This window comes from Nothobranchius furzeri, chromosome 8 (genome assembly GCF_043380555.1).
Source record: "Nothobranchius furzeri strain GRZ-AD chromosome 8, NfurGRZ-RIMD1, whole genome shotgun sequence".
Classification (NCBI taxonomy): Eukaryota; Metazoa; Chordata; class Actinopteri; order Cyprinodontiformes; family Nothobranchiidae; genus Nothobranchius; species Nothobranchius furzeri.
The window spans coordinates 66717626-66736963 of record NC_091748.1 but is presented as its reverse complement, the minus strand read 5'-3'; the positions used below and the strand labels follow the sequence as shown (position 1 = coordinate 66736963).

Here is a 19338-nt window from a genome sequence, read left to right as displayed (position 1 = left end):
ATTCTTTTTCTATAAACGGCAAAAGTTTCTGTAAATTATTACCCGGACAACATAAATTTGTATCATCTGCAAAAATCACACATTTCAATAAATTAGTGACCTTACAAATATCATTAATATAAAGTAAAAAAAAAAAAAAAACTTTTTGGTCCAAGAACAGATCCCTGGGGAACACCGCAAGTAACCTTCCTAAATTTTGACATTGTATTGTTGATTTCTACATATTGCTTCCTATTGTCCAAATAACTCCTAAACCATGAATAAGCCACTCCTCTTAATCTATCTTCCCCATTAAAAAAATAATATACTGTGATCAATAGTATCAAATGCTTTTTGCAAATCAACAAAAATCCCAACAAAATATTCATCATTTCCCCTGGCCTCTATTTTTTCTACCATTTCCACAATTGCATATGTAAGTGTTCTTTTTGCTCTAAACCCGTGTTGGTGCTCACTGAGTAATCCATTTTTCAATGAACAGATCCAGCTGTTTTGCAAATAAGTTCTCTAGTTCATAATTTTCATCAAATGACATGAGATTCTTTTGTTCCTGACACACTTTTCCAGCAGGATCTTTACTTTGTGTGTGTGTGTGTGTGTGTGTGTGTGTGTGTGTGTGTGTGTGTGTGTGTGTGTGTGTGTGTGTGTGTGTGTGTGTGTGTGTGTGTGTGTGTGTGTGTGTGTGTGTGTGTGTGTGTGTGTGTGTGTGTGTGTGTGTGTGTGTGTTAAATTTCAAGTCACTAACAAACACGTGTCTTTTACCAGCCGGCAGCAGGAGGCAGTTCTTCACTTGAATGAAAACAACCAGAATGTCCGAGGAGCGTCAGTCATTCCGAACCTGAGGGTTAAACATCAATGATTAACACCGGTGTTCTGTCCAGTAACACCGGAACCTAGAGCTTCCCTGAAGCGGATCTTTTTTTTATTCCATTGGGTTGCCATACAACTCCGGCGTGGGAGGGCCTTTCTGAGCCTACCAGCGACCCGTAGAAAGACGTGCTGATAGCCTGGCCAGGCCCCCGTGTGGTGACAAAGTAAATTCAATCCCGATAAATGAGATTATTGGATTGACTGCCACAGATTATAGCTCTCCTTCTCCAGAGATTTGATCATAGGGGCTTTTAGGAGACGCCGCCTGGATGAAGGTAAGAATTCTGCTGTTTTGTCTAATTTCTGAATGATTTTAGACGTTTCTGCTCCTGAAAAAGAGTTTTTATCTCCAGTGAGAATAAATATTTGACACAAAAAGTGTCAGATGAACTATCAGGTGTTGTTTGTGTTGATGAACGAACATCAGATGTGCAAAATTCATTTAATTAACATGATAAATACAGTTCAATATGACATATTTCAAATAAAAATAAACAAATTTACACTCAAAATAACTGCTCATTGCATCAGAGTGACAGATATGTGATGAGAAGAGTAAACTTAAACTAAATGAAATAAAACTTAATTCATTTAACAGAAGATTGATTTTTATAGTGTTATAGTGTTTTATAGTTTTAGTGTATTGCTGCACAGATGACAGTTAATTAGAAACCACCACTAAAACCACTTGAAACAAATGACTGCAGTGACTCAGTAATTTAAGAAAAACACTTAAACACAGTTTATTGATCCTGGCTAACATGAAAACGTGAACCCTCTGTTGATGATTCTTTGTCCTGGATCTGTTGTTGTGGTTGTGTCAGACTTTTGTAACGTTACGTAACAACCGGCTACAGCAACAAGACCAAAAATAAAACAGGATCAAATAAAGTCAAAATGAATCAGTGACTAATGAGAAATAAAATCATAATAAAATTATCTTGGAAGGACTCTCTGCCCCTTTATTCTTCAGCTCCTAAATCTCAATTTGACTGAAATCGTCTAACAGGATGAATTTAAACTATTTTTAGACATTTTAGATGTTCAAACACAAGGATGTAAACATTTTTATTTACAAATACTGCACAGAAAATACTAATTACATCATTCGACTCCTTTTAATTTGTATTATTGATTTTTAATGATTCTTCCATGGATAAAAATTGTTTTGTATTGTAGAGCTGACTGAGCTGTTGTCTATCCTGGTCTGGGCATTCCTGTTACTTAAATATTTAATGATGACAAAACAAAAGCAGAATCAACCAAATTAGACGATGCATTGGTCTGAATCGCCGTTTATCTGGTGTATTATGATGCTGCTTTATCACTAAGATACAGATGTGTTCACAAACTGGGACAAGTCCAGGTAACGGAGAGGTGACAGGAACCAGGCGGTGGTTGGCATATCCAGATCAGAGCGTCTCAGATGTCATAAAGATGAAACTCAGACTATCAGCATGAAGGCTTTGGTCAGGTCTGACTGATAAAAGGATTCCTCCTGATGTAGGGATCGTGTCAGAGGTCAACGTATCACCCTGACAGATAACAAACTAGCCTCCAGTCAGCACAAACAGCCTTCCACAACAACACTGCAGCCAAAGAGGATGTGCACGTGTGTTAGCCAGCAGAGCAGGGGTGCTGCTTGTCCCTGATGCTCAAATGAAAGCAGCATCTCACTGGAGACATGCAGGACATCGCTGCTGCTGCAGCGCTGGATGACTGTTGTTTATCCAGGCTGGTCTGATTTGTTGTGTTGTCTTAGAGAGGCGGAGAGTCTAATCCCCTCTGGTTGGGAGGGGAGCAACAGGAAGGTAAGATAATGCCTCCAGCAGAGACACTTGCAGAGCGTACCTGACTGGCTACTGTAGTAAACAGCTGAAACTACACCTGATCATAACAATACCCTGAACTGGGATCTGTTCCTGTTAGATCTGAATGAAATGGTTAAAATTTTAATAAATCAATCCCTGTTTTGAGAGGCTAGCTTTTTGTTATTATGGTTGTAATAATGTGATTATTCAGCTTATACCAGAGTTCTGCTCAGTTTCCGCAGTTATCACTAGGGATGCAATGATACCACTTTTTTCCAAACCGATACGATACTGATACTTGGATCTGAGTACTCGCCGATACCGATTACCGATACTGATACTTCTACCACACACACAAAAAAATGCTATGAATTGGAATACAGGTTTTATTTTCTCCTTTGCTTTCAACAGGAAAAGACTGTGTGGTAGATAAAACGTAAAATAATGAATAGAAATGATCACAAAACAAAAATATTAGGTGAACACAAATGACAAGTTACAGTGAAGCCATTTTCAGGCAGCTGCATTGGTGTCGGTTAACTTTTACCGATATCGATAATGGTATTGTCAGCATCGGTGCATCCCTAGTTATCATGATCATTTATACAAATATTAATGTTTTCTGTAAAAGCTTTGTTATACAGGGAGGCTATATTCTCTTACATAATAAAGAATTGGCGCGTTAAAAGTGCAATAACTGCTCATGAGTGTCCCTGTGGTCTTAACCGTGCTGCTGCAGGAGGGTTCACATGGCTGACAGCTTTAACTCAGCCAGCTATTAGCGCCTGTGGCTATAAATAGCCTTAAATACTACAGGAAGGAATGATGCACAGAAAATCACAAGAGTTTGGGCTGCAAATAGCTGCCAGAAGGTACAGACACCAGACCTGTCTGACTTTTAGAATAAGGTTATTATAGATGGTGGGAGAATTTAAAGGTTTCTGAATGTAAAAGCATCAATTTTGTTTTATTTTTATTAATATTTATAGAAAAAATGAAAGATCTAACGGTGATCATGACATTAGATGTATCTGTGATGCTTGTTAGATTGTCCACACAGCGACCGATAATAAAGGTCAGATCAAATGTTTTCTAGTTTATCATCTACAGTCCTTTTTTTCTCTTTATTACCTGCAGACTGGCAGCCATGCTGGCCAGCTTTATTGAAGGCCTCCTCTGCTGTCTCCCCTCCAAACCGGCCAACAAAGTGGTTCCCGTGGAAACCTCTGAACCCACAGACGGCTACGAGTTTGTGGAGGTGAAACCGGGCCGGGTACTTAGGGTTCGACACATCATCCCAGATCGGCCGACGGTGGAGGAGCCCTCCCAGGGTGGGATCGTGAGCTGCAAGAGGAAAATCACGGTTTATCGTAACGGACAGCTGTTCATCGAGAACCTGGGCGAGAGGGCGAGCGCGGAGCTGAAAACCTGCCAGAACGGAGACACGGAACCCAACAGCACGGTGGAGGTCGAGCTGACAGACTGTCGAAACTCCTCGCCTCCAGTCAGCATCCCAGAGCCCCAATCGGACCCCGTCCCAGCCGGGAACAACGTGGTTGCCTCTGAAATAGGAGCAGCAGGAGGAGCAGCTGCTGCAGGACAGACTGAGCAGCAGCATCCCCGGAAACGGAGAAGGAAACCCAAACGCACCGTGGTGATCGACTGTGAGAGGAGGATAGCCTCCTGTAAGGGGACTCACTCAGACCTGGCTCTGTTCTTCATCCACGGGGTGGGGGGGTCTCTGGATATCTGGGGAAGCCAGCTGGACTTCTTCTCCCGACTCGGCTATGAGGTGATCGCCCCGGACCTGGCGGGCCACGGCGCCAGCTCGACCCCTCACATAGCTGCTGGGTACACGTTCTATGCCCTGGCGGAGGACATGAGGCTGATCTTTAAGAGATACGCCAAGAAGAGGAATGTTCTCATCGGACATTCATACGGGTGAAATTAGGATTAGACGTTTAGAGTTTAGGAAGGAGATCAGGAGCATATCTCAGTTTGTGCAGAACGTCCAAACATGCAAGGTGAAGTGATGATAATGGCGTGTTTGTTTGTCATTCCAGCGTGTCGTTCTGCACATTCCTGGCTCACGAGTTTCCGGACCAGATCCACAAGATGGTGATGATCAACGGTGGCGGTCCCACAGCGCTGGAGCCCAGCCTCTGCTCCATCTTCAACCTGCCAACCTGTGTGCTTCACTGCCTCTCCCCTCTGCTGGCCTGGAGCTTTCTGAAGTAAGACCTTCAAGAACCTTCAAACACCCGGAACGCCGTTCAGATCCGGGGTCGGTTATCAGTCGCTCCCTTTTAATCTGTGCCTCCGCAGGGCCGGGTTTGCTCGGCAGGGTGCCAAAGAGAAGCAGTTGCTGAAAGAGAACAATGCCTTCAACGTGTCGTCATTCGTGCTGCGTGCCATGATGAGCGGGCAGTACTGGCCTGAGGGGGATGAGGTTTACCACGCTGAGCTCACCGCGCCCGTCCTGCTGGTTCACGGGATGCACGACAAGTTTGTTCCCGTAGAAGAAGACCAGCGGATGGCAGAGGTAACGACCGAGAAAACCAGTGGGGATGAAGATGTGGTTTGTACTGCTGCAGGTGTTCAGTTAAAGGGAAAAAGGAGTAAGAATGCTGTTAAAATGAGCTCAGTGTTGGAGGAGCTGATGAAAGTGGTGTAATCCTTAAAACACACACACACATTCACACACACACACACACACACACACACACACACACACACACACACACACACACACACACACACACACACACACACACACACACACACACACACACTCTCTCTCTCTCTCTCTCTCTCTCTCTCTCTCTCTCTCTCTCTCTCTCTCTCTCTCTCTCTCTCTCTCTCTAATGATTACTATTTCTCTATTTTAGATCCTTCTCATGGCGTTTCTGAAGGTTTTGGAGGACGGCAGTCACATGGTCATGCTGGAGTGTCCCGAGGCCGTCAACACACTCCTGCACGAGTTCTTCCTGTGGGAACCAGTTACCCTTCCACTACCAAAGAAGGAGTCCAAAACCCGTCCGGAGACGGCCAAAGCTCAAACTGAAAACGCTCGGGTCATTTCTGAGTCTGCCAAGGTCCGTCCGGCCACGGCCAAGCAAACATGACCAAACAGAGTCGGGGAGAAAACGGGATTCAGACGGGAAATCTGCGCTGGTTTGAGCTGCTGCACCTGACGATGAACCAGTTTGTCTGAGCCAGTCTGGAAAACCGTTGGAGGACGTTCAGGTTTGGTTTGAGCTGAAACTAAACTACTGAACTACAGGAGTTTCAGCTCAGGAGATGACGGGTTGTGCCTTAAAATTTCTCAATTAAACAGGAAACAAAAACTTACAGCAGTGATTAAAATCAACAACAAAACTGTGATGTGAAAACGGACGGAGAATCTATTAGCTTCATGTTTTAGCACCTTTAATATCAAACTGACACATTGCATGCTGGGACGTGTCGTTTGGTTGGATTTATTTATCCCTCGGTCCTGAAACAGAGTTTTATGATACGTTTTTAAACAACATAGAGCGGAAATGTAAACATTTAGTAGAATATTATGATTTTTTTTCTGTCTCCATAGTGGACGGCTAGGGCAGAGGAGTTAAGTACTTGTCTCATAAGGCTGTGGGATCAAGTCCCACTCGCTCTGTAGTGATTGTGTCCTTGGGCAAGACACTTAACCCACCTTGCCTGCTGGCGGTGGTCGGATGGACCGGTTGGAGTCCGTGTTTGGCAGCCTCGCCTCTGTCAGTGCACCCCAGGGCAGCTGTGGCTACATTGTATCTAATCACCATCAGCATACGTATGAATATGTGTGTGAATGAGTGAATGACAGATTGTGTTGTAAAGCGCCTTGGGGGGTTGTAGAACCCTAGAGGGTGCTATACAAATACAGGCCATTTACCATTTAAATGTGAGTAATATCTTTGCACTGTGATCCAGGTGATAAAGCAGAATGATGTAAGAAGGGAGTAAGAATGACATCCTGTACTGCAGTCTGAGTTTGATGGCTGTTGCCAGCTCCGGATCAGCGACAGAAGATTCTAGATGATGAGTGAAAATGAGTCATACACAGTAAGTTGATAAGTAGATAAATACATCTAACTGTAATATCCAGTTGTTGGTAATTAAGAAAGTAACTTGATGTATATTTTTGAACCGAATTTTTGTTACTAATTCGCCGTTAGCATTGTTAGCTCAACGTTAGCCTCTAGCCTGCTTTACCCCATATTGAAGTAAAACAAAACGATGCCATGGCTTCTTACGAGTACAAGAAATAACATTTGGGTCACTTCTGTCACTGGCTTCGGATCGTCACAAAAGAAGTGTATTTTGCCGGCTGGTGTCAAATTAATGTCAGCTCTGCTGACTCGGCAACTTCACAGACTTACAGACAGCAGTGACTACGCCCCTCTTCTGCCCTACTAAGAGAATAAAAGCCGTCAACCCCCCAGGCTGAGAAGAAAATCGATTTCAGTGCAACCTTTCTTCCAACATGATCAGACTGATTTGTGATTATTTCACTTCATGTACCTTTAATCAAAAGAAAAAATGAGATGCAAATGTTGACTCTTCAAGCTAAAAAAGAGAAAGAAGAAGCTGCTCAGAAGAGAAGTGAAAGAAAATTTGCTGCTTCCTAAAACCCGTGTTCAGTCAAGTGTTTGCTATTACATTTGGTTAAAACTCATCAATGAATCCAAGCGGAGTCTAAAAAAGCACAAACTGGTTCTGAAACCATGAACATGACAAATACTGGTTTTATGTGTCAGGGTAATAAGCGTGGCTCTCATTTTCAGTTAATGCAATTAAACCGTGCTGTGTTGCAGGTTTGAATCCCTGCAGCCTTTCTGTGGGGAGTTAGCATGTTCTCCCTATGCATGCAAGAGCTTTCTGTGGTTTCCTCCCACAGGCTAAACTCATGCATGTTTAGATAACATATTAGCTTAGGAGAGAAGCATCTACAAAACCCACCAACAGCTGGATGTGAGGACAATCTGAGAAGTAGATTTTGCGTTTTTACACCTAAAATAAAATATTTTTTTATGCACTTTAAACTTTAGATGTTTTTTGTAGTTTTGGATGAAAGTTTGAGTAGACGCAGCAGAACTGAAGGAAACTGTCCATTTTTAATGTTGTGTCTTATATTTTGTTACAGTTTGCCTTCAACAGTCACAAACTTCTGATTTTGAAATATTACTCATCAGAACAAAAAGGACTACATGTTGTAATTGTCTCTTTTCTACTGTTTTTGAGATGGTGTATTAAACGGTCTTTCAGCTGGCGTGTGACTTCTGTGTGTTCCACAGTGTAATCATCACACATCACCTATATTAATCCAGTTACTGAGATTAGGAATAAAAGCCTTTTCAGCTGCTTGACTAAACAAATTCAGGATTTTTTTGTTGTGGTTTAATAAAGACAAAAACAAAGCTGAAAACACAAACATAGTTGTTTTAGCATTTTATTTTTAACAAGAACATTTTGAGCTAAAGTATTTAGATAAAACTATTAATATTTATACATACAGTATATGTGTGGATTGTGAAGTGTGTAAAAATATTTTTTTATGAAACCACAAAGACTAAAACTAACATATTGAACTCAGATTAAGATGAAAACAACCTAAAACCTGTCTAAAAGGACTTGAGAACGTCTCCCACATTAGATTTTTGGTCCTAGTTTGACAACAGCAGTCATGGTGAAACAGCAGGAAATGACACACTCACATCTTTTTACATTTCCATCACAAATAATTTATAACTTACAGAAAACTCTGGGAAAACAGATTCTGATCAAACATTTTGACTGGTGCTGACTCTGTGGGGGGGCTGGGCTCTTCATCAGCCCCAGGAGGGGTGATCTCTGCTGCCGCCTGCTGCACGTTGCTGGTAGTGCTGACTGGCTGCTCAGATTCTGAAGCGGATTCGGTTTCATTGACAACCTGAACTTGGTCAGCTTCGGCAGCATCTTTAACTGGTTTCACTTCCCCGTTCTGGACAGGAAAGGCGACTCCTAGAGCGCTGTAGAGGAACTGGTACTGCTCCTGGAGAGAGAGAGAGAGAGAGAGAGAGAGAGAGAGAGAGAGAGAGAGAGAGAGAGAGAGAGAGAGAGAGAGAGAGAGAGAGAGAGAGAGAGAGAGAGAGAGAGAGAGAGAGAGAGAGAGAGAGAGAGAGAGAGAGAGAGAGAGAGAGAGAGAATCTATTAAGGCTAAATGAAAAAGGATGTTATTTTATAAATGACATTCTTTATGTTTTTAAATTGAATCACACATTTTGTCTAATTTCACGACTTTTACTAAGTGCCGACATGAGTAGTTATACTAGTTCAGGATTATTTTTAGTTCCTCCTAACTGTTAGTGAAAGTAAGAAGGAGAAAGCTTTATTAACCCGTCAGAAAAATAAATGAATAAATATAATATGTAGTGGAAAGAACAGCAGAGCTGAGAGATGTTGAGCATGCTGCCTAACTTTAAATAAAAGTTACAAGTTAGTTATTAATAGGTAGGGTTAGTGGGCGGAGTCCCTGGAGACAGGAAGTAGTCATCATCTCATGCAGGTAGGGCCGTAATTATATAAAACTAACAGACTAGTATGAACTTGAACCATTAATTATTGTTTACAAATGTTCAGCATATATAAACAGGTTATTTTATTTGTGGACCTGCTCACAAGATACATAAACAGGAGCGTGCTGCAGTTCTAACCTACAACAAGCTAAAAAGACATCTTAAATTAGAACGTTTTATTTTAGAGAGACAGTAACCAAACTAGAAAACAAAAATTAAAGTAAGACATGCTACCAGCTTTTTCTTCTATTCTTTTAAAATGGCTGTATGAATGAAATAGTTTGAAGCAAACTGCAATCATTTTTAAAAAGTCATGTGATGTCTTGATTTTTCTGGGTTCAGAGTTGCATAACAGGCTCATAAGTAAACAGGAAGGAGCAGAACACAATCGTCTAAATCAGCAAAATTCTGGGGAGTCTTCCTCCACCTTACCAGGCTGGACATCATCCCCTGCCGCTCTTTGCGTAGAGTTTTGACCACCTGGAAAATGTCCACCAGCTTCTCAGTGTCAGCGCTGTCCAGCAGGTTCCACAGAGCGCAGAAGATCCCTGAGCGGGACGACCCATCGCTGTGGGGAAACACAAACGAACACAACATCAGTAAAAATAAGGACACGATTGGTTATTCACAACGATTCTTATTATGTTTCAGTTTTATTTCAAAAGTTTTAATGAAATAAGTTTCCAGAAAGTTTTGATTCAAACAAATGAAATAAACCATAAAGCTGTAATGAAACCCATTTTCATAAAGATAAGAAAACACCACTAAGTTTAATAATGGATCAGGTCAGAGTTCCAGTTTCAGGCTTTTAAAACACAGTAGCTTGATAATCGAATGGACGACCTTTTTAACAGTATTAGGAGACATCTTCATATGCAAATCAAATAAATAAAATCTGTGGATAGTGGTACTTTTATTGTTTGGACCCATTGTATCAAACTGAGAAAATAAATAGAGATCATTTAGACTTAAATGGATCAAATTCATAATTTACAGTTAATTAAGTTCTAATCTAAGCCACTCTAAGTGAGTATTGTTAATAATCAATGCAAATATGATTATATGAAATAGGAGCTCTGCAGTACTGTTGTTGTGTTGGATGGTTTTTTATTGTTGGATTCTTCAGTATAACTTTAAGGTTGTGTTGAGCTGATTGCATTTGTTAAACTTTAAATAAAATCCCAACAGGATGATCAACATGATGCAGCTGCAATAAAACAAGCTGTCAATGAAACACAAACTAGATGTTGATGTTTGTTCTGAAATCAAGCTGCAAAGTCTCTGACAGCTGGTTTGTTGTTCCTCTCCTACCCTAACTCAGGTTTTCTTACTCGCAGTGGACCACAACAGGCACGCCCTTCTGTGACCCGCTGTCCTTGTACGCGTGTCGGATGTTTTTGATCATCTCCATGAAGTCCTGAGTTTGCTCCGGCAGCTCCGCCCCCTTCCACTTCAGGAACTGGAAGTGTTTCACCGTCCGTATTTCTTTTCTCTGTTGAAAGAAGTGATGCTGGCCTTGAACTTCTGATACTTTTACATTTTGCTGCTTGACACCGGTGCATGAGGGACACGTGACGGCGTTACCCTGACATGTCGGATCTGTATGCTGCGTGTGATGACAGATGGAGAGATGTCTGTGCTTGTGACCTCCACTTCAATGTCTCCAAAAGTCTTCTTCTCTCTGCTCCAGTAAATGGGTTCACTGTCCTGTTAGCAAAAGAAACAAATTCTAAACGTTCAAGAGGCACGCGCGTATGAAAATATGGGCTGTTATCCATATCCAATATCATAAGATATGATAGATGATGACATGATACTATACTATACTATGCTATACTATACCACTCTATACCATACAATACCATAATATACTGTACTGTACTGTACTGTACTGTACTGTACTATGCTATACTATGCTACGCTATAATATGCTAAGCTATACTATATACGGTAGTATTACTATAATAGTATAATAAAACATGTCATATTATATCATATTCTGTATACTTTCAACAGTGACTACTCCACCTACATTACTTATCTGCTACATTTAAACACCTCCACAATCCTGCACATGACCCCCCCCCCCCTCCCCCAAAGAAAAAACAAACAAAACAAAACATGCATAAACAGTAACAAGATGGAAATAAACATGAGCTGTTAATATTGGCTAAGTTTGCTAATCAGATCAATATGATATGTTTAAAAAAATGACTAACATCAGCCGATACTGACATTGTGCACCCCTAACATGTTGTAATACATTTTGAATGCATAAACGTACGTATAAAGTTATGAGTGAAAAAAGCGAAGGTGTTCAGTACCTCTTTGCAGTCTGAAAGCATGACTATGGTAAAAGCTCTCTTCTGATAAACCATCAACCAGAAATCTGCAGAGGTGTCCTCCAGAGGAGTTTGAGCTGTGATCAGGGCGTGTGAGCCCCAGTATCCCTGCGTGGCAGAGGAAATGCGTTCATCTATCACTACACACAAATCTAAACTCATACAGGGTGAATAAAAATAAAACATCACCATTTTCTATGTGGATTGTGTATTTTTACAAGGGGAACTAGTGAGTCTTGGCTTGCTTTTAGCACCCCCTAGTGTCCGAAACCAAAATCTCCTCGCTGTGTGTTTGTCTCAGCTGAAATGCTGCTGTGTTAATGATCTAAAACATGCAGGAAACATTCTGGAAGCAGACTGCAGCGCCAGTTATGTCAGCTCAATTTTCCAACAGAGCATCCCGCAGGCTGAACTTGCAAGAGGCGATAGGGGCTGTGTGACCCTGTAAAGGGTCGTTTTAGCTCATACTGGCTCAAGAAAGTTATTTAAAAATATGAAAAAGGTGCAAAATATCCCTTTAAGAGAGTAAAGTAACAAACATGAATGTGTGAGGCGTTGATGTATTTAGTGGAGGTCTCATCCTCCTCTTCATCTGAGGAATCATCCGGCTCCTCATCATCAGCATCGCTGTCATGACTGTGTCCGTCGTCCATCTTCAGCAACACTCGGTTGTAGTCGTCTGAGGTTCGAAAATTTCATCCAGCAGAAATAGAATCATGAGTCAGATTAAACCAACGTGGGATTAAAGACTCACAAAGAGAAGAGGCGGGTCCAGATGAAGCTGCTACTCACATGGAATGATAGAAGAACGGTTCTTCTTCTTGTTTTCCTCCATGATCCCGGTGTTAAACGTTCTCCATTTTTTAAAGGAGGGGAGTCTCTGCAACAACAGGATTATGCAGCATTTATAAACATGTCATCAGATGAAAACAGGACCATAAATGTTTTAAATTTACAGACAGATCATGAAATATTTTTGCAGGTGATACAACTTTTTACTATTCAGGAAATAATGTTGAGCAGATGATAGAAGTGATACAAACAGAGATGAAAAAAATTAAACTATGGTTTGATGGAAACAAACTATCATTAAACAGTGATAAATCCTGTTTTATGATATTTAGTAATACAAATTCAAATGATGAAATTTTATTAAATATAGATGAGATTAATATTAAAAGAGTTCAAGAAGTCAAGTATCTGGGAGTCATCATTGATGAAAAAATGTCATGGAAACTACATATAAACAGTGTCAAAACTAAAATTTCTAAAACTATTGCACTGTTACATAGAGCAAAAGGGTTGCTTGATAATAATTCATTATATTTGTTATATAACTCACTGATCATACCATACCTGAACTACTGCATTGAAATCTGGGGAACAACATATAAAACTTACACAGATTCCATTTACATCTTACAGAAAAAAGCAATAAGAATAATCACAAGGAGCAACTACAGAGATCCGTCCAATCCATTATTTATTAAATTAAAAACACTAAAATTCTATGATCTGGTGGACTACAATATTTTAAAATTTATGTATAATGCAAACAAAAGGAACGTACCTGCAGGATTAATTAAACGATTTTCAAAAAGACATAGCAAATATGATTTAAAGGGACATGAATTATTTTACATACCTAGACATCGGATACTCGTAAAGGAACATTGTGTCTCCATATATGGAGTTAAACTGTGGAATAAATTGAATACTGAACTCAAGAATGCAAAAACAATATTGACTTTCAAAAAAAGAGATAAAAAATAAAACGATTAACTTATATAGATCCGTTACATAAATGTGTGAGGGGAGGGGGGTGGGGGGATTAAAGGAACAAAATATTAACCTAGTATGTGCTTGTATGTGTATATATGTATGTATATAGATCTGTAACTTAATGCTTCTTTCTGTGTAAATTGTTTTCTTGTTCTATTTTTTTCTCAAATTCATGGGTTGAGATTTTGTCGGCCAACAGGTCCAGGAACTATATTGTTCAATTACCTTAAGAATCATATGATTATTTCATTTGTATTAATGCTATTTTAGTTAAAAGGGGCAGACAACATAAGTTTTTCTTCTTTCTGTCCCCTTTTTCATTTTGGCTTGCAGCAATTTAGTTCTGATTGTATTTTTATTTTAATGTCAATAAATGAAAATAAAAGATTAAAAAAATATATATATATATTTTTGTCAAATACTCCTTTCTCTGCATAATCATGCACTTCCTGTTTTTGTTTTGCTAGAATAAATACCTCAAACTCCTCTTCCAGTAACGTAGGCTCGCTGTCAGCGCTCTTCTGTTTGAGCATGCTCATCACGCTGTGCAGCTCCGACACGGAGATCTCCGTCTCTCCAAACTGGTTGTGTTCCAGCAGGGCCTGGTGGATCAGGATGTACTGGGCCTGCAGAACAACACACAACCTTCTGTTATCACACAGAAACACACTTCTCACACAGAAGATGCTGATGCAAGTACTAACTCAGGTTTACAACAACATTAAACTCAACACCAGAACACATTACTGAGTGTGTTTACTCTGTTTACTTCCTGATTAATGAAAGGCTAAAATAGGATTAATTGTACTTACTGGAACACTGCATCTTTTTAAAAATAAACTTCTATTTGCAGCTTTCACCTTTTACCCACAGATGTCAGCTTAACAACTTAAATTCACTTTTTTCATGAATTCCCCCAGTTTTTGCTCTCCCGACCAGCTGCTGCATGTATCTTGTTCATCTTTGCATCATTTACTTGAACAAAGAGCCACCAAAGCAAATGATGTAAACATACACACGTTTAATTGGTTTTTACTGTATGTTTGATTGATTTGGTTTTAGTTTTAGTTTTTCAGCTGATGTTTGAATAAATATCAGATTATTTGTGTGATTTATATATTTTTTAGTTGATTATGAGGTTTAGGTAATTGACATGTAGAGTACATGTTTTTTTTACCTCTACTTGAACCATGAGACATCTTTTTCTGCGGAGACTGACAACGTAACCGTAGATGTCCACCCTGCCTTCTGCCTCCAGACCCTCCATCATGGCGTCGATGCCGATGTAGGTACCAGTCCTGCCGACTCCAGCACTGCACGAACCAGAGAGGATGGGATTGGGTTTAAATATGAAGAGGCGGTGACAGAAATAAAAACTAAACACCCAGAAAGAATATTTTTCCGATGAATTTTTTCGTGCCTGCAGTGAACAACGATGGGGCCGCTGAAGAAGTTCTTGAAAGAGTTGACGCGTCGCCTCAGTTTGAGGAGAAGGTGCGGTTCTCCGGGGACGCCGTGGTCGGGCCAGCTTATGAACTGGATGTGAGTAATTTCCCTCTCCGAGTTCTTGTCCCTTTTCTGAAGGAAGTCACACAAACACCAGCTCTACAATCACCTCCACACACCTTTAAACCCCTCCTGATGAATCTGTTGATGCAGACTCACATTAACCAGACTCAGACGGCGGATGATGTAATCTGGACAGAGGTCCTCCGAGGTCAGCTTCACTATAAACTCCTCAAAGATCTCCGTCTCTCGCTCAGGAGTGGGCCAGTACTGAGCGCACTTCACCTGCATCACAGGGAAGGACAGAAATTATCTAAAGGATCTAATATTTAACTTAAAATCAAACAAAAATGTTTGATGACATCATTAAAAGGTTTAGAAAAACAAATAAAAACGAAGATTTTACCCTGTTTCCTTCCTCACAGCGGGTTACCATGACGATAATAGATGACTGCTGCTCCCAGATCATCCTCCAGAAATCGCCAACAGTCTCCTCCTTCGGCCCTTCAGCAAACACACAGATATGGTATGAATCATGTAAAACACGCAGGCACCAAATGAGGTAAAATATTAAAAACACAACTTTACCTTGAGCTGCAATGTACTTTTTTGGTTCCTTGTACCCCTGCAGGAAGGAGCGCCAGATGTCAGAGACACTTGAAACTTAACAGAAACGGTCTCAATGATGTTGAAAACATCTTTACACTAACATATAGGGGTGTGAGATGAGCATCAACATACATCAATGAAGCTGGCGTTAATGTAGTCACTTCCTGCTTCTCCACTTCCTGTAGTCAGCTGCACACGGTTTTCATCGTCTAGTTCAGGATAAAAAGAAGAAATGAATCACACATTTAATCCTGAAGTTAAAGATAGATAGAAACTTTAATACAGACACAAAGTCCAATAAAACAAACACACAATTAAAAAAAGCAATAGTATATAAAAATAATAAAAATTTGTTGTCGTATAATACACAATAAAAAAATAATACACTACCACAAAGTACACGAGTACCAGTGCTGCCTTATTTGGGACTGACACCGGACATCACTGAGCCTTACATTAGATAAGTTCATAATAATCACATTATCAGATCTATCCAGTCAACTAATACATTTGTACATAGAGTTCCTTAAGACTGCTGGTAAACAATTAACTCGAGCATTTACAAACATTTCACTTGCACCGCATCTTGGCAGCTTGAGTTTAAAGTTCAGATCTTTGTACTTGTGGAGGTCAGATTGTAGAAACTTTGACACCACGGATCATTTTTGCCTTTTTTGTCCATTTTCATGTAAAACTAAAGCACACATGTACTCATAATTCAATTCAAATTAAATTCAAAAATACTTTATTAATCCCAGAGGGAAATTGATTAAGGCTGCATTTTATTTTCAAGTTCTGCTTGCATACACAGGAGCAGAAATGGAATGCAGTCCTCGTTAATAGACCTGATCTATCATTGTTAACAGCTAAATTTATCAGCCATCTGCAGCCCTTTGGGTTAGAATTTATAAATGTTGTTTAGTTACAAGTATTATGAAACTGCAGCAAAATGTTTAGGATTAAAGATTTCTTAAAACAGAAAAAATAACTTTCAAAAATCAAACATTTTGGGACTGGTCTATTAGAAAGAATTAATCTCAAGTTCTTCAAACTGAGTTTACTCAATGAGCTTCTATCAAGAGCTTCTAACAACAGGTACGGTATTAATAATTTGTGACATCTCCACAGAAACCCACGTCAAATTATTCACGTTTCCTTTCAAGTGTGTTAAATATTTGTGAGATTTACCGTTAGCCACTTAATGCTTAGTACTTTATTTCTTCTACTCACATGGAAGGATGTCCACGTAGCGGTTCTTGATGGCGTTGCAGGTCTTCTTAGCCTCTTTCACCGGGTACCTTGAGAAGATCCTTGGTATGCTCTGAAATCAACAGACAGAACAGATATTTGACAAATCAAAACTTCCACAGAGAAAACTCTAAAATTCACATTAGGCTCCAATCAGGAATACGGATAATGCGTGAACATGTAACACTAATAATAAAAATAGTAAAAAATGTTTTTACTAAACCTGAAACTCAGCCAGGAAAAGTCTCCCTTCATCAGCGAGCTTCCTTTTGTAGGTTTCCAGCAGTATTTCTGCAGCGATTGGCTCAACTGTCAACAGATTCTCCTCATCGTCTGCAGCAAACAAGAAACGATTCAAACATGAGAAGAAAATTCAGCATTTGACTCTAAACGTAGCAGCAGCCTCTTAGTCAGACATCGCAGAGTGGTCCTTGTTTTTCTACTTTCTTTAAACTTTCTCTTTGCTTCTTCAACTAAATGTTCCAGAAACACTTTATTAAAGGGCGAGTAACGTCGGGCCCACAGTCTTGTACAGTTTATCAGCTCTTTAAATTGTATCTAATCAAGTTTACTTAACTAAATTAATCCATTATTAAGTCACACATTTAAATAATGAACATATGTAGTCAGATCTTTGAAAGTAAAAATTGTTTAATATGTTGAATAAATCTAATTCTTTGTTCGGCATCTATATTTATGTTTATGTTTATTTATTTGGTAGATGCTTTTATCCAAAGCAACTTACAATTTATAACCTCTAGGGCATGCTGTGATCTGTGGGGGAAACCGGAGTTCCTGGAGGAAACCCACGCATGCATGGGGAGAACACTCAGCTCCACACAGAAAGGCTGCCGGCGAGTTTCGAACCTGCAACCTTCATGCTGCGAGGCAACAGTGCTAACCACTGCGTCACCATGCAGCCCATCTAAGCGTTTAATACAATCTGTTGAGGATCTTATGATAAAAGGGGGAAATAATTTAATTTAGCAGCTTTGCTTTTTATTTTTTATTGTCATCCTGATGAATAAATCGGCCGTTGACACTGAGCAGCGGTAGTTGAGAAAAACACAAACCAAAGTGATCTCCTGATAAATCTCATTAGAAAACATTCGTGTTGTAGTATGACATTTAAATAATGACTCATTAATAATTCAGATCCATTTATATCAACCATTAAACACCACAGAGTTTAGCTCCAGAACTTGGAAACAAAAATCCTACAACTGACGCGATGGGATGTCCGCTGATGCGGCACCGAACCAGCTCATTTAACCGCACCTAAACCTTAACATTTTGCTATTTATAACCTTCCCCTTCCCCTTCCCCTCACCCTCATCCTAACCTTAACCCTCTTACTACCTAAAAAGTTACTCTTACAACCAAGCGTTTGTTCTCCATGCATTCTGACTGTGAATTTTCGGATTTGCCGCCCAGGCAAGGGGAACGTTAGAACATACCATCTGGCGAGGGGGAGGTTACAAATACCCTCTACTTCTATCCATAGATGAGTATATAAACACTAGATGGTGAAAGCGGGAGTCGAGGGCGTAGCTAAATGGCGGCCATCTTACCTCAGACAACAGACCCCTCCGCTCTCAATGGTAGCAGCTATAAGGTGAGTGATCAGCTTAAACAAAAGCACCCTTAACTCGATGAAATATTAACGGATTTACAAGCGGTTTGCCTTGTTACAACCCTGGGCTTGAGATAACTTGCTTGCACATGCTGAAAGTAACACTTTTGCTTTTGAAAGTGGCTTAATTGTGATCCATGTGTCCCGCCTAAGCTATCTGCATGTTATTCAGTTTGAGACCACAATCGGTATTTAATGTGGTTCTACAAAACCAATAACGACTTTACGACAGCCCAGTTGTTGTGTAAATGGCTTTGTTTGTGAATGTTTTTGTATTTATTAGCTGTCTAACTTGGCTTAGAGATGACGAGGCTACGGTGGGTGCACTGCTTAGCAAAACAAAGTTGACTATTTACCTCGGTGGGAGTCGCTTGTTGCCTGAGATTTTTAAGCACCTTGGTTTGCTACACAAAACTTATACTGAGATATATTAAAACAGGACATTTCTGGATTTATGTTTGCAGAAATACACCTTTATTAATTGTGAAACTCGAGGGTCAACATGCCTGACCTTCGTGCAGCCTGTGGATGCTCGAATCGCCGCTGTAACACATCGAGACAACGTGGGATCGTCTGTAACTGTTGCAAAGAAACCTACACTTGTACATTTTTCAGTCTGTTAATTGTTTTTATGTCAATAAAGTAATTTGAAACTGCTGTTCCACTGCTGCTGCTACCTTCTTCTATACATTGTTTATCTGGTTTTATGAATGTTAAAAATCTCGTTCACAAGATCAATCCATTATCCATCTATCTTATTTATTACTGTAACCCATCTTATTTATTAACCTAATCTATCTTTTGATTATTTCCTAAACTTTTCAGAAAGCATTTCGAAAGAGCTTATAATTAATAAATGAAAGTCAATAAAAAAGAAAACAAAAGTTAAGAAATAGTGAAAATACAAAATAATTTGCTGGGTGAAATTTTATTGCTGGTTGGGCCGGTTCTGGCTGACAGAT

At 39.9% G+C, this 19338-nt stretch overlaps 2 protein-coding genes across 5 annotated transcripts in view; one reads left to right on the top strand and one right to left on the bottom strand.

The window, feature by feature from the left end:
• Positions 1 to 961: 961 nt before the first annotated feature.
• abhd8b (abhydrolase domain containing 8b) lies at positions 962 to 7631 on the top strand. The gene is made up of 5 exons (XM_015970903.3): positions 962 to 1145; positions 3819 to 4622; positions 4745 to 4915; positions 5007 to 5223; positions 5570 to 7631. Exons 2-5 carry the CDS (start codon positions 3829 to 3831, stop codon positions 5804 to 5806), a joined length of 1419 nt encoding a protein of 472 aa, XP_015826389.3. The 5' UTR covers positions 962 to 1145; positions 3819 to 3828; the 3' UTR covers positions 5807 to 7631.
• A 270-nt stretch (positions 7632 to 7901) lies between these two features.
• The window catches only part of ptprc (protein tyrosine phosphatase receptor type C), a 27589-nt gene continuing 16152 nt past the window's right edge, over positions 7902 to 19338 (bottom strand). For 2 of the 4 annotated variants that reach the window (XM_070554236.1, XM_070554235.1), the window contains 16 exons: positions 16967 to 17076; positions 16726 to 16816; positions 15628 to 15704; positions 15475 to 15511; positions 15293 to 15390; positions 15046 to 15171; positions 14801 to 14958; positions 14558 to 14693; positions 13857 to 14006; positions 12391 to 12478; positions 12138 to 12277; positions 11581 to 11706; positions 10841 to 10963; positions 10588 to 10748; positions 9689 to 9824; positions 7902 to 8733 (listed from right to left, as the gene is read on the bottom strand). In XM_070554236.1, coding sequence (XP_070410337.1) covers positions 8452 to 8733; positions 9689 to 9824; positions 10588 to 10748; positions 10841 to 10963; positions 11581 to 11706; positions 12138 to 12277; positions 12391 to 12478; positions 13857 to 14006; positions 14558 to 14693; positions 14801 to 14958; positions 15046 to 15171; positions 15293 to 15390; positions 15475 to 15511; positions 15628 to 15704; positions 16726 to 16816; positions 16967 to 17076 — 2039 coding nt within the window. In that variant the 3' untranslated portion in view covers positions 7902 to 8451. The remainder of the gene's footprint in view (positions 8734 to 9688; positions 9825 to 10587; positions 10749 to 10840; positions 10964 to 11580; positions 11707 to 12137; positions 12278 to 12390; positions 12479 to 13856; positions 14007 to 14557; positions 14694 to 14800; positions 14959 to 15045; positions 15172 to 15292; positions 15391 to 15474; positions 15512 to 15627; positions 15705 to 16725; positions 16817 to 16966; positions 17077 to 19338) is intronic. The other 2 variants (XM_070554237.1, XM_070554234.1) reach the window with 2 other exon arrangements.

Bases quoted from the DNA above. Each gene is read 5' to 3' on its own strand.
- abhd8b (XM_015970903.3), top strand. From the start codon at position 3,829: ATGCTGGCCAGCTTTATTGAAGGCCTCCTCTGCTGTCTCCCCTCCAAA. The intron at 4,623-4,744 runs GTGAAATTAGGA...TTGTCATTCCAG, and splicing joins CTCATCGGACATTCATACGG to CGTGTCGTTCTGCACATTCC. The intron at 4,916-5,006 runs GTAAGACCTTCA...GTGCCTCCGCAG, and splicing joins CTGGCCTGGAGCTTTCTGAA to GGCCGGGTTTGCTCGGCAGG.